This window comes from Peromyscus eremicus, chromosome 10 (genome assembly GCF_949786415.1).
Source record: "Peromyscus eremicus chromosome 10, PerEre_H2_v1, whole genome shotgun sequence".
NCBI classification, from domain to species: Eukaryota; Metazoa; Chordata; class Mammalia; order Rodentia; family Cricetidae; genus Peromyscus; species Peromyscus eremicus.
In genome coordinates this window covers 65,123,323-65,137,622 of record NC_081426.1, presented here as the reverse complement: position 1 = coordinate 65,137,622, position 14,300 = coordinate 65,123,323, and the positions used below count along the sequence as shown (strand labels likewise).

General features: G+C 44.3%; 1 protein-coding gene across 1 annotated transcript; it reads left to right on the top strand.

The window, feature by feature from the left end:
* The first annotated feature begins 344 nt into the window (after positions 1-344).
* On the top strand, positions 345-14,295 carry Ociad2 (OCIA domain containing 2). The gene is made up of 6 exons (XM_059275104.1): positions 345-410; positions 3,822-3,918; positions 6,555-6,608; positions 9,538-9,585; positions 10,996-11,113; positions 14,114-14,295. The coding sequence occupies exons 1-6, from the start codon at positions 345-347 to the stop codon at positions 14,193-14,195; spliced, it is 465 nt and encodes a 154-aa protein (XP_059131087.1). The 3' UTR covers positions 14,196-14,295.
* Positions 14,296-14,300: the final 5 nt, after the last annotated feature.

Below are 14,300 nucleotides of genomic sequence, written 5' to 3'. Positions count from 1 at the left end.
AAAGGCACTTGCCACTAAGTCAGACGACTTAAGTTTGATTCCCAGGACTCACATGACAAGAGAGAACTGACTCCTGCCGCTTGTTCTCTGACCTCCATGTGTACAACACACCCCCATGACACCCCCCAAAAAATAGTTATTTAAAAATTGAGTTTACAGATGGCTGCAGACCAATAACCAAAGGAAAATAAGTTTTCTCCATTAGTGCCGTTGATAGGAGGGGTGGGTTGAAGCCTGGTGTATAAATATTCAGACCTGGTACAGTGAATCTCTTCTGCTTTCCTTAGTCAGCAGGCCAAGGACCATTCAGAGCACTCAACCGGCATCGAAGAAAGGACATCATCATGGCCTCCGTGTCCACTCATGGAAACCAAGAGAAAAGTCCCCACTTGCCACCACTGAGCAAGCAGGTATGTGTGAGCTTGAGATTCTGAGGAAAACTATCACACAAGACTGTCCTTGGTTAATCATCTGACTGACGTGTGTGTGTGTGTGTGTGTGTGTGTGTGTGTGTGTGTATGTGTGTATGCGCATGTGTGCAGGTGTGTATGGAGGTTCCTGTACATGGAGACCAGGGATTGATGTTCAGCATCTTCCTTGGTCACTATCCCCCACTTCTCAATTCTTTATATTTATTTCTATATGGTGAGTGGCACACCCATGCGCATGCCGTGGCAAGTGTGTGGAGATCAGAGGATACCTTGCCAGAGTTGTGAGTCACTTCTCTCCTATTGCTGTGTGGATCCAATGGATTGAACTCAGGTCATCAAGCTGGTAGCTTGTGCCTTTACCTTCTGAGCCAATTCACTAGCACTCACTTCAGTTTTTGAGACAGGGTCTCTCAGTGGACCTGGAGCTCACTGATGCAGCCAGACTAGCTAGCCAGTAAGTTACAAGGACGCCTCTGTCTCAGTTCCTTCCGTACTGAAGTTATAGACACATGCTACCTCATCCAGCTTTTCAAGTGGTTCTGGGAATCCAAACTCTGTTCCCCGTGTTTGTGTGGCGGGTGCTTCAGCAATCAAGACAGCTCCTGAGCATCGAACACCTTTCTCAGCCCGGCCCCTCGTCAGGTGGATGCGGGGAAGATGGAGTAAGGAGGAAAACGTGTTCAGGCTCTCTTGAAGAGCCTATTAAGACTGTGTTTGCAAACCCTTTTCTTTATCCTTTCCTGTTCAGCATCCAGCTTAACTCTCACCGCAGTGGTGGAGCAGGTGTACCAAGGCTGTGGTTTGTCCCTAACCGAATGCCACAGCACCTTATCTTCCCATTTTTGTTTCCCAGGGTTATTATTCTGAACATATGCTGCTGCATGCTGCTTTTAATTAGCCGTCAGATTGAAGCTCAGATGCTAGCTTGTTGAGAATGGGTGTCGCCGTTCAGGAGCATCTGGATGAGAAGGAGAACAAGTGTCTGATGGCTTACTGGAGTCCGTGTTCTCTGGAGTCAGCTTTGCAAGCTAGACACAGTTTCCAGGAGGAGAGAACGTTTAAGCATCAAAGTACAGGTGAGACAGACAAACAGATGGCAGCAGGTCACAAGGAGAGGCGTCTGGACACCTTAGCTGCCCCTGTGAAACAGAGAACTGTAAAACATTCATGGCACGACTGAAAAAGATCTCCCAAGCCCCATCTGGACACTTCTTTCTGATCTCGAGTGCCGGATTTACAGAAGTTATGGTGGTCAGGTCTGAATGTATGTGTGTATCACTCTAGACATGTTGGAGATTTTATTTCTGCCGTGGCTACAGAGAGGACAAGAAACAAATACAGATATGGCTTGATTTACAGTGGAGTGTTGTCTCAATCAGCCCACTAGTAGTTGAAACTGTTGTTGGTTTAAAATGCTACTGGGAATCCTAGCACGATGGTCCACTGCAGAGTGCTGTGGATGTGACCTTGTGATCTCACTGCTAACTTGAGGCTGCGCCTCCATGCTGTCCAGCATCATGAGAAGATAACCGTGCTGCATATCGTTAGCTGAGGACGTGTCGGCTTCAAAATGTAGTCCCCACTGAACGTGTATCACTTTCAGAACATGTGTATTAGTTACGGTTTCGGACCAAAAGCAAGTCAGGGAGGAAAGAGTTTATTCTTTTTACACTTCCACGTTACAGTTCATCATCAAAGGAAGTCAGGACAGGAACTCAAGCAGGGCGGAACCTAGAAGCAGGAGCTGATGCAGAGACTGTGGAGGAATGCCACTTATTGGCTTACATGGCTTGCTCAGCCTGCTTTCTTTTGCTTTTTTTGTTTTGTTTTGTTTGTTTCAAGACAGGGTTTCTCTGTGTAGTTTTGGTGCCTGTCCTAGATCTCATTCTGTAGAACTGGCTGGCCTCGAACTCACAGAGATCCGCCTAACTCTGCCTCCAGAGTGCTGGGATTAAAGGTGTGTGCCATCACCGCCTGGCAGCCTGCTTTCTTATAGAATCCGGGACCACCAGCCCAGGGTGACCTCATCCTCAATGGACTGGGCCCTCCCACATTAATCAATCCAGATCTTATGGAGGCATTTTCTTAATTGAGGTTTCCTCCTCTCAGATGACTTTAGCATGTGTCAAGCTGACATAAAACTATGAACCACAGTATGCTAAAGTAAAATAATAATCTGAACCTCTTCGTTGGGGAGATGGCAAGATGCTCAGGGAGTTGGTAAAATGCCTGCTGCACAGCATGAGGACCCGAGTTCACATCCCCAATACCTACTTAAATATCCAGGTGCAGCACACCTGTAATCCCAGTGCTGGGGAGACTGAGGTAGAGAGAGCATCCCTGAGGCTTGCTTGCCAATCAGACTAACTGAATCAGTGAGGTCCGTGTTCAATAAGAGATGCTGTCTTTACAAACAAAACAAAACAGGACAACACACACAAAAAACAAACAAAAACAAAAGAAAGAAAACACGGAAAGAGATAGACACAGTGTCAACCTCTGGCCTCCACACATCTGCATGCATACTTACATACACCACACACACACACACACACACACACACACACACACACACACACACACGAGCCACTAAGTCAGGGACCATCTGTATTTACCCTGGAAATGGGGAGGAGGGCTTGCCCTGAGGATCCAAAGTATAGATGGTACCAACAGTTGCCTGTCCCACTGTGTGCATGGCCATGGCTGCTGATCACGGTGTTGTGAGGAGGTACAGAGAAGTGAAAGAGAGGTCACCAGCTTGCACTATTATAGAAGCATAGGCACCACAGGTTCCTTCTGCCCTGTAATTGTGTATGCTTGCCAAGTGTAAAAACAATGCCTGGGCCATGAAATGGTGACCAGCATCCACATTGATAGCCACAGGCGAAGAGTCTTAAAAAAAAAATGACAAAGTCAACAAATGCCACAGATGCCACAGTGAGCTGGAACTTAACTAGGCAAAGGAGCAAGCCAGCATTGTGATTACAGTGAGCCTTGGACAGCCTGGAGCAGAGCACGGACCTGGTTGCCTCTGGCACTCGGCCTGGGAATGCTGTTCTGCACACCCTGATCACTGAACCGCCCTGTCTCTCAAGCGGAAATTCCACCTTGGCCAACTCCATGCGGCAAAGCCAGCTAAAAAGCAGTGGCTAGTGGCCACGGATCTGAACTGGCAACCAGGCAGGAGCAGGCGCCATCCCATTTCCCTCCAGAGGGAACACACTGGAGACTTTCCTGACCTCAATGTTTTGTTGTCTGGCTTTTGTTTATTGGTTTTACCTTGAGGTAGGGTCTCACTGTTTAGCCCAGGCTATCCTTGTGCTCAGGATCCTCCGGCCTCAGCCTCCCGGGTACTGGAGCTCTGTTAACCCACAGTATCTTTCTCCACAGAGCCTGTTGTTTTGCCCAAAATCAAAACTGCACATCCACAGAGGAGAAATTGCCAAGATTATCCGAGAGTGTCAAGAGGAAAGTTTCTGGAAGAGAGGTACTCACACCCTCTGGGTCTTAAAATTAATAGTTTACTAATCAACAATTTAATAACAAATAAATGATTCATTTTAATAAATTTACTAAGTAAATTAACAATTGATGATTTAATAATTAATAATATTGTAACAATTAGAATACCTCCGTGTCCTATTAGGATAGAATCATGCTGGCCAATTAATTTTGAGCAGGAATTTTGCCTAAGTCCCTAAAGAACTATGGTTTTTATGGTTTTTACCGTTTGAATCCATGCTGTTCTCTTCAGGCAGAGATAATATGCAGTTATCCAGCACTTTACCTCACCCAGTAAAAACAGATGCATATGTGACTCTTCCTTTCAGGGAAGCAAGAACACGGGCCAGGAATATTATATAACATGTCTTGCCACCACAAAGCAGACCTAAGTAAATTCTACCAGAGTCTCAGCTCAGATGTGGTGTCAGGCTCGTCTGGCCTTCAGCCCACAGCCTCACTCACAGGGAACACCTCAGAAATGTTTGTTGATTAGACTGGAGGTGGCAGCATCCATCAATCCTTCTCTCCACATTATTATTTTCTCCTGAGTTGCTTCCTCATCCTGGGATTGCCTTACATAAGACAAGGCTGTGGATTCAGGCTGTATTAAAATCCCTTTTGGTTTAATAAATTCATAATTTGACATTTGAGAGTGGCGTAATGGAACCTATTCATCCAGCCCAGTACATTATTGATAGAGGTGTAATTGAGACTGTGCAGTATTCTTGATACCATAAACCATTCAGAGTCTGTATCAACCACTTATAATGTGGTATCCAACATGCATCACTGTGGTAATTGATTGTTTTTCTAGAATCTCATGTCGTTTCTGATAAGCTCTGAGCCAGAAGTTTACCTGACCTGGTAGATCTACATGTCAGTTAGCCTGCCATGTTGGACTCGCCTCGGTTGCTAGGAAGGCTCTTGCTTTTGGAAGAGGCCATCTGACACATTTTGAGAAAACTGGAACCCTTTATGCCAGACTCTATAGACTACACTAAAAACCTTAACTAAACGATGCATGTGCTGGCGGGAGTGGAGCCTGTTTCTAACCCTCAATGTGCCTCTTTAGGCACATATCCAAAGGAGGGACGAAAATGTTATGAAAGACAGAAATCAAAACAGAAACAGCAGGAACCTGCCCCTAGATTGAAACAGATTGGACATCCAACACAATGCATAATCCTTGATCTTCCACACTGGAAAAAAACCTGCAGCTATGAAGGACATTCTTAGAGTAGCTGGAGAGATTAAAATATAGATTGTGCATTAGTTAATATTATTCCTGTGGAGTCTTAGTATTCAAACAGAAATTTCTTGACTATGCCCGTGGTCTGGTGGTTGTTTGGGGGATATTAACTTGATTTTAGAAGCTACCTGTTAAAATATTCAGTTATAAAGAGTGATGGTGTTTGCAAATTTCAAATGGCTCAGAAAAAATAATGACAGAGATACGAAGCAAAATATAGGGATGTATCCAGAGATACATAATTAATGCATCTAAAAGAAGGCTCTACAGAAATTCATGGTATTGCTTTTCAAAACTTATGTAGGATTGAAAATATCAAAATATAGTGGTGGAGCACGCCTTTAATCCCAGCACTTGGGAGGCAGAGGCAGGCAGACCTCTAAGCTCGAGGCTGGCCTGGTCTACAAAAACGAGTTCCAGGACAGCCAGGCTACACAGAGAAACCCTGTCTTGAAAAACCAAAAAAGAAAAAAAAATGTATTATATATATATATATATATAACATATGTATTTTCACACATATATTTTACATATATATGTAAAAGTAACTCCCATATTTACAGCTAAGTGAACACACACTAATGACCCCTGTTGGATGTAGCCATTGGAGTCATGTATATATAGAGTGCTCCGTAAACACGGATGTCAGAGATCGAGTTGAGTATGAGGTGTCAGTTCAGATTAATGCTGTGCATCAGGCTGAGCAATTGGGATAAATCCTTAAAAAAATTCTCCATGTAGTCTTAAAGAAATATTTGTTGACTAGTGACATACAAAGAGAATAACGCTGAGTATGGTGGCACACACCTTTAATCCCAGCACTTCGGAGGCAGAAGCAGGTGGATCTCTGTGAGTTCAAGCTAGCCTGGTCTACAGAGCGAGTTCCAGGACAGCCAGGGCTACATGGCTGTCTAGGAGGGAAAATAAAGTGAATAAAACTCACTGCCAAGTTAGGCAAGAAAAAAAAAAATCTTAGAATAACTATCCCTGATTTCTAGGTGAGGGGCTGAGTTGTTCGTCTTTTCAAATTGTATCTGGTGAAGATGTGCATGCATGCATGGACGTGTCTTATGGTTTAGAGGTAGAGGACTGCTTACAGGAATTGATTCGCTCTTCCCATCATGTGTGTCTGAGGATCGGACTCAGGTCACCGTGCTCGGAGGAGATGTGTTTGTACCCGTGGGTCCTGGGGATTGGGCTCAGGTCACCATGCTCGGAGGAGATGTGTTTGTACCCGTGGGTCCTGGGGATTGGGCTCAGGTCACCATGCTCGGAGGAGATGTGTTTGTACCGCTGAGCAGTCTCACCTGCCCCCAGGGACCGTGTGTTAAGATGCTAATATTGAGGGGACTTGTTTCTTTGTTTTACAGCTCTGCCTTTTTCTCTTATAAGCATGCTTGTCACCCAGGGACTTGTCCACCAAGGTAAGAGTCGGTATTTATTAACCCTTTAACTTCAGAGAGCCCAGTTTTTGTGGCCTTCCCTGCAACCCTTGGACATTTATTTTATTGGTTGAAGATTTTTGTTTCATGCGGGCATTTGGTTGTTTTTAGCTAATGCAATGAGTCTTTTTCTGTCCCACCAGCCAGCTCCCGCTTCTTAATAATTATGAAAGCTTGGCCTATACCTTAGGCTTGTCCCACTAGCTCTTATAACCTAAATCAACTCATTTATATTAATCTATGTTCTACCACATGGCTCTTACCTCTCTCCCATTCTGTATGTCTGACTCGTTCTGCACCTGGCTGGCTTCTCAGCCTCTCTTCTTCCCAGAGTCCTCTCTGTGCCTGGAAGTTCCATCTATACCTCCTGCCTAGCTATTGGTCACTTAGCTCTTTACTAAACCAATCAGAAGACACCTTGGAAAAGACACATCTTCACAGGGTACAAAAAGATTATTCCACAATGAGCTAAAGCTTCTCTCTCTACAAAAGAATTCCTCACCTCTGGAAAGACTGAATGTATTTGAGTACTTGATAAAGGGAAATTCGAGTTACAGATTCTGTTAAGGTTGTTAGCTGACTCTAAAATAGATTGTCATTGATTTGTTTTTCATCTGAAGAGGGACTGTAGGTAGAGCAGAGGACCACGAGGCATAACTAGAAAGAGAGCAGGTTTGGACTCAGCGTGCCTGGCTTTGAAGACCCAGGAAAGGGCCATGAATGTAGTGGCTAGTGTTCCTGTTGCCATGACTACAAAAGCAGCTTAAGGAAGGAGGGGCTTATTTTGGCTCATTGTTTAAGAAAGGATGGTAGCAGGACAGTGAGGCACCTGGTCACATTGTGACTATTATCGGGAAGCAGAAAGTGGGAAGGAAGTCTGGTCAGGCTATGAAACCTCAACAGCCATCTCTGGAGACCATTTCCTTCAATGAGGCTCCACTCCTAAAGTTTCTATAACCCAAACAGCACCCCCATCCGGGGACCACGTGTTCAAACACATGAGCCTGTGGGGTCGCGTCACACAAACCACAACATTGAGCTAACGAGTATGTGGGGGTCGTGTCTTCAGAAAAGAAGTCAGCCCATTGTGGATTGCAGTTACCACCTTGGCTTGTCCCTATACTGTTTGGACCTTTGACCTCAAGACCTGTAAGATAATAAATTCACATTATCTTAAGCCCCTGAGCTGGTGGCCATCTCTTATGGCGGACACAGGGACTCCAACAGTGCCTGTCTCTTAGAGAAGTTCCTGTGTCTCCCAATTGACCTGACCCTCTGTAAGGCCATCTTATCGAATGCTGCTAATTGCCATGATTTTAAAAATGTCTAAAAAAAAAAAAAACTTTAGTAAAGATAGATGTCATTGATAAAAGTAAAAAAGGAAAAAAAAATCAATGTCTCTAAACATGAGGGGAAAATATCCTGTTTCTTTTTCTTTTTTTTTTTCCTTGAAGATCAGCATGTCACATGTCTAAGAAAATTCCACTTTGGTTGTTGTTATCCATAAAGGTCTTGTATTAAATATGATTTCATTTTTTATAACTTGAAGACAGTCTTTTTGTAGAAATGAATTCACCAATTTTTGTTCAATTATTTTTGATGCAGAAATATGGCCAGAATCTATGGAATGAGGCCTTATAAATATCCACTTACCCCCAATCTATCCAACCTCTTGTGTCTGTGCTATTCAGGGTTATATATTAGTTTCCTACAGCTGCTAAAAATAAGTCACTGTGAGCACAGTAGCTTAAGATAGCATACATTTATTATCCAGAGGCCACAGTCAGAAGGGGTCTCACTTGGGGCTCAAGAGATGGCTCAGTGGTTAAGAGCACTGGCTACTCTTCCGGAGGACCTGAGTTCAATTCCTAGCACCCACATGGTGACTCACAACTATCTATAATGGGATCTGATCTCCTCTTTTGACATTCAGGTGTATATGTAGATGGAGCACTGATATACATAAATAAATATTTTTTAAAAAAGAAAAATGGGTCTCATTAGGTTAAAATCAAGATGGGGTACAGTTGTGTTTCTCCTGGAAGTTCATCCACACACACACCCCAATTCAGCTTCTAGAGGCCACCTCGGCTCCTTGGCTGGCGGCATCCTGCTGTGTCTCCAAAGCCAGCTGTGTTGAGCCAAGCTTTTCCACCTCTGATCTCCTCAATGCCGACCAGAGGTCATTGTGATTATATTTAATCCACCGGGCCCATTCAGGACCATCTCCCTACTTTAAAATCATCTGACTAGGCAACTTAGTCCTACTCTATACTATTCATTTCTTTCTGTAATATAATATATCCGAAGTTGCCAAAGATTATGGTATGGACATATTTAGAAGCTGGCTAATCTGCCTAGTGTCTAGCATAAGCTATAATGTTTTCATTTAAAAATTGTGATGGGCTTAGCATGGTGACACCTGTCTTCAGTTCCAGTACTTGGGAGCAGCAGAGGTGTGAAGATCGTCAGCCTGGTCTACATAGCAAGTTCTAGGAGAACCAGGGCTATATAGAGACACTGCCTTAAATAAATAGATAGATAGATAGATAAATAAATAAATAAATAAGAATTGACTTATATACTGTGATCCTCCGAGTTGAACTTTCTCTGTTGAGTTAACTCCTAAAAGTCGAGCATGGTGACTAGTCTCTTTGAATCCATTTCAATTGGCCTTTAATTGTGGATTCCAAATTGTTGACTACATGTTAAAGCCAATATTTACCATTTGCCTGAGATGGCTTCAGAGGGGTAACTTCAACCACAGGTTCAATCATAACTCTTCCAAAATCATTTCTTCAGATTAGTAACATGCACACCTTAGAGATGTTATAGCTTAAGCTTGGATGTTTTCTTTACAAATTTAAATAAATTATTAAATGAAATAATACATTTCCATATTGCTCTTCAGGTTATTTAGCTGCTAATCCAAGATTTGGATCATTACCTAAAGTTGCACGTAAGTCATAAAAACAGATTTGGGCTGGGGAGGTAGCTAGGTGGTTTGAAGCACCAAGGCCCCGAGTTCATTTCCCAGCATTAAAACAAACTGAAAAAGCGGGTTGATTTGGACAAAGTTTATAAGAACTGAGGATATGAGTGTCAGCTTCCGCCTGTTGCCTGGACTGACTCTAACAAAGCACTCTCCATTCTCCACCGCTGGCCTGCAGTCTCCTGGTTCATCCCAACACTTTCTGATCGGCAGGTTAACAGCAGGGACTTGGGCCAGTGTCATCTTTAAAGCATGAGCAAAGACTAGAAAGATATATACAGTTTTCTCAGTATCCTTGAGAGAGAGGCTCCAGGACCCACAGGTACCCATTTCTGCAGGGGCCTAAGTCTCTCTTATAAGTGATGGGCATTTACATCTGATGGTGCACATCCTTCTATCTACTTTAAAGACACTCTCCAGGTACATGTAACACATGATACAATGCAAACACTATGTGTGGTTGTTGTATGACATGCTTGGGAATGATGCACAAAAGGCTGGGACATGTTTGGAATAGATGCAGATTTTTTTTTTTGAATTTTTTTTAGTCTGTTGTTGGTTAAACACACAGCTGTGGAACCTGTGAGTGTGGAACCAATGGCAATGATTGTCAACAGCAAAGCCTTTGAATGGCAGGTTCATTAGGGAGTTACATTTTGTTCTCTTCGCTTAATCAGTCTTTAAAAAATGTTATCTGAGCCGGGCGGTGGTGGCGCACGCCTTTAATCCCAGCACTCGGGAGGCAGAGCCAGGAGGATCTCTGTGAGTTCGAGGCCAGCCTGGGCTACAGAGTGAGTTCCAGAAAAGGCTCAATGCTATACAGAGAAACTCTGTCTCAAACACCCCCCCCACCCCCCTGCCAAAGTGAGTAATTTACTGAAATGTCTAGGTTTCTTCTCCTTGGTACACATAGATGGTTTATGTTAGAAGAATTATCCAGTTTACAAATTGAGTCTCACTTCCAGCTAGGGGAACAGGTTGAAGATTTCTCCTACAGGAGGTTTCTCCTCTCTATGACTTATTTTCCAGAGGCAAGAGAGGAAAAAAAAAAAAAAAACCAGCAATGCCAAGAGGCTTCACCACCCCGTGACACAGAGCTATTATTACCTGACCCAGGCCCACCCTCCCTCGCCTGGCAGCCTCAGCTGCTGGTTTGACAGCAGGGTCACGCCCTGGATGCCCACTCAGGCACAGCCCCAGTGTGTGCTCTGCCCTGGGCCTCCTCATGTCAGCTCAAAGCAGAGATCACACCTGTCCTTAGTAGAGGCTTGTTTTACTGTAGAAGTGACCCGTGTTAGGAAGGTGGAGGCAATGGTTAATGGACAGGACTCTGAGCTTTTCTATGAATTGTCTGTGTCTCCTAACCTGCTTTTACAGTGGCTGGTCTCCTGGGATTTGGCCTGGGGAAGGCTTCCTATATCAGAGTGTGCCAGAGTAAATTCCACTCCTTCGAGGATCAGCTCCGTGGTGCTGGTTTTGGTCCCGAGCATAACAGGTTTGTCGTCTGAGGAGGGATTGTAATGAAGATAATAATAAGAAATGGAGTAGTTGGGTGTAGTGGCAACAACTTTAATCCCAACACTTGGGAGGCAGAGGCAGGAGGATCTCTGTGAGTTTGAGGCCAAGCAGCTTGGTCTACAGAGTGAGTTCCAGGACAGTCAGAACTACATAGTGAGACTTTGTCTCAAGAAAACAAAAAACAAATAAACAAAAACAAACAAGCAAAGTGAAAGATTACTCTCTGTAATATTAAGCACATTGACAATTTTATTTCTTGAGAAAAAACCCTTTAATCCTCAAGCTTTGATTTATTACTGTTTATCTTTAATAATTATTTATTGCCTAACTTAATCACCTATTTCATTTACTTAATGTGTGAGATTCAATGAGCACCTACTACATTCTAGGCCTTGTATAAATCTCTGAGGAATTCCTTGGTGAGCAGATGTCTTCTGTCGTAGCACAGTGGCTCACCATTTAAATCTCCTTCCCTACTGCGGAGCTTCTCAGAGCCCTTAATATCACACACACACACACACACACACACACACACACACACGTGCACGCACACGCGTGCACACACACGCAAACATACACACACATACACACACACACACCACACATACACATACACACACGCACAAAATATATCCTGATAGCTATTCTTATTCTCCCCGGGGACATAAGTAGTAGGGCTAGAGTTTACAGTGTGCCCTGTGCTCCTAAGGGACTTTGGCTGAAAGCCAGTTCTACCACACGTTTCTTAAACTCAAATCTTCAGGTTTCTCACCTGTCCAAAATGATGACCAGAACAACTTCCCCAGGGTGTTTTGGGAAAGGAAAATTTTGCAGTCCAAGGATGACCTTGAACTTTGTATCCTGCCCCCTCTCCTGAGCGCTGGCGTTCCAGGGGAACGCCTGTTGTGTGTGCCTGTCCAACACCAGCATTGTAATAGCCTATCGTGTGTGGTGCTGGGGTTGAACACGGGGCCTTGGGGATGCTAGGAAACACTCCACCGGGCCGGTCACAGTTTGTTCTGCTTGAGGGACAGCAGCAAAAGCAATATTGGGTTAGATGTCAAGGTCAAGTTGTCCTGTCTGTGTGACTTCAGAATGCCGCAGTCCCTGGTCTGGTAGAAGTGGATGGACTTTAGCCATCATCCCTGCCCTGTAAGTCACATGCAGTCGGGAACTGTGCAGAGACTCTCAGAAGACATTGGTGGCTGTGGTCATATATTGTGCACCCTAATAAAATTTAACTGAAGTTCAGAGAACAGAACAAGCCACTAGATTAAACATAGAAGCCAGGCAGTCGTGGCACACACCTTTAATCCTAGCACTCGAGAGGCAGAGATCTGTCTGGATCTCTGTGAGTTCAAAGCCACCCTGAACTACATGAGATTGACTCAGTCTAGGAGAGAAACAAAGCCAGGCAGTGATGACACACACCTTTAATCCCAATACTTGGGAGTCACATGCCTTTAATCTCAGCATTAGGAAGACAGGAAATGGTATGGGTGGGCAGAGAAAGGTGTATAAGGCAGGAGGAGATAGGAACTAAAGTCTTTCGGCTGAGGAAAGCGTTTCAGGCTGAGGAGTCCTAGAGGTAAGAGGTGGCTTGTTCCTTTGTCTCTCTGATCTCTCAGGCAAATTCATTAGGGTATACAATACATCACCACAGGTGGCTGTAGGAAGACAAGACTTCAGTGTCCCATTTGTTTCCAAACCCTGACATTTCCCTTGGTGGTTGCAAGGCCAACAGAGAGTCATTGACTCTGTGTTTACGGACAACTCCAGAGTTTCTCCATCCTTGCAAAGCTGTGTTTTGGGGTCAACTTAAAGAGTAGCTGGCCCACGATTCTGGTGTGTACAGGGAAAATAGAGAAAGGCGTTGTCAGCAAAGCAGGCATTGTGTTGACTCTTTTCTTTCCCTCTTCCATTTTGGGACTTTTTCTTGCTATGAACCCAGTATCGGGTTCTGGAACAAGGATGAAATCTGCATTTTCCAGATAGTCTCGAGACATCGTTTTATACCTCATGTCCATAGAAGGAAGTGGTTGAGGTTAAATGGTCTCTGGGGTCCCTTTCAGATTGACACTCTGTAGCTGTTTTGCCCGCTGGCTTCTGGCATCAAAAGCCGCACTGTGGGCTGCCTTATGGTATGTGGTAACCGGTGGCTAAGCCCTGTGTGAAAGGCCACTACCCTCTCTGCTCAGAGGCACTGAGTCACAAGACCATTTGATTTTCTGGTGAACTAAAAGGGGATGGCAGGCTCCTAATGAAGTTGCAGTCCAAGAGAAGGTGGTGTGTATTTTTATTATTTTTTTAGACGAGAACCTCACTATACTGCCCAGCCTGGCCTCCCTCCACTCAGCTTAGCTCCTAAGCTCTGGGGCTGCAGGGGTGCACCATCACACCTGAAACACTTTACGATTTATTTTTTGTTGTGGTAGAAATTACTCCAGTGATTCAAGGTCAAAGAGTCATGACGTTTATTTAGCTTATGTGTGACTCTCTGCACAAATACAACCATCTGCTTCAACATAAACATCATTATTGAATGAAATTTGGCTCATTGTAACCCAAGAAACAACTGTTACTCCATTTAAAAAAAAAAAAAAAAGGAAGCCAGTGAACTGTAGAATCGAAAATGTCTCTACACATTGCTTGCTCTGGTAAGATGAGAACTTGGGGAGCTGGGGGATGGCTCAGCCACTGAAGTTTCTCTTTGTGCTATCATGAGGACCTGAGTTTGGATCCTAGGGCCCACCTAAAAGCTGAGCATCCAGCCTAGCCTAATCAATAAGCTTCAGGTTTAGTGAGAGACCATGACAGCCAATGTCGACCTCTGGCTTCCACGGGCACCCACACAGCAGGTACACCCCCATGCCCATGTGCACATGCCCATGCAAACCCCTGCCTATGGTACGGACACACACACAGCGTTTCCACTGTTAAAATAAGAGTCCACTACCTGTTTCTTCCTCTCTTCTAGGCACTGCCTGCTCACCTGTGAGGAGTGCAAAACCAGGCGTGGATTAAGCGAGAAGGAAGGGTCACAGCCAACCGCTTCCTAAACCTTGTCTGTGGTTTTCACTGATTTCTAAACCTCTGGATTTGTACACCTTTAAACTTTCAAGTGTACTTTAAGATAATATACTTCTATTGAAACAGAAACCTTG

Bases quoted from the DNA above. Each gene is read 5' to 3' on its own strand.
- Ociad2 (XM_059275104.1), top strand. From the start codon at position 345: ATGGCCTCCGTGTCCACTCATGGAAACCAAGAGAAAAGTCCCCACTTG. The intron at 411-3,821 runs GTATGTGTGAGC...CTTTCTCCACAG, and splicing joins TGCCACCACTGAGCAAGCAG to AGCCTGTTGTTTTGCCCAAA. The intron at 11,114-14,113 runs GTTTGTCGTCTG...CCTCTCTTCTAG, and splicing joins TTTGGTCCCGAGCATAACAG to GCACTGCCTGCTCACCTGTG.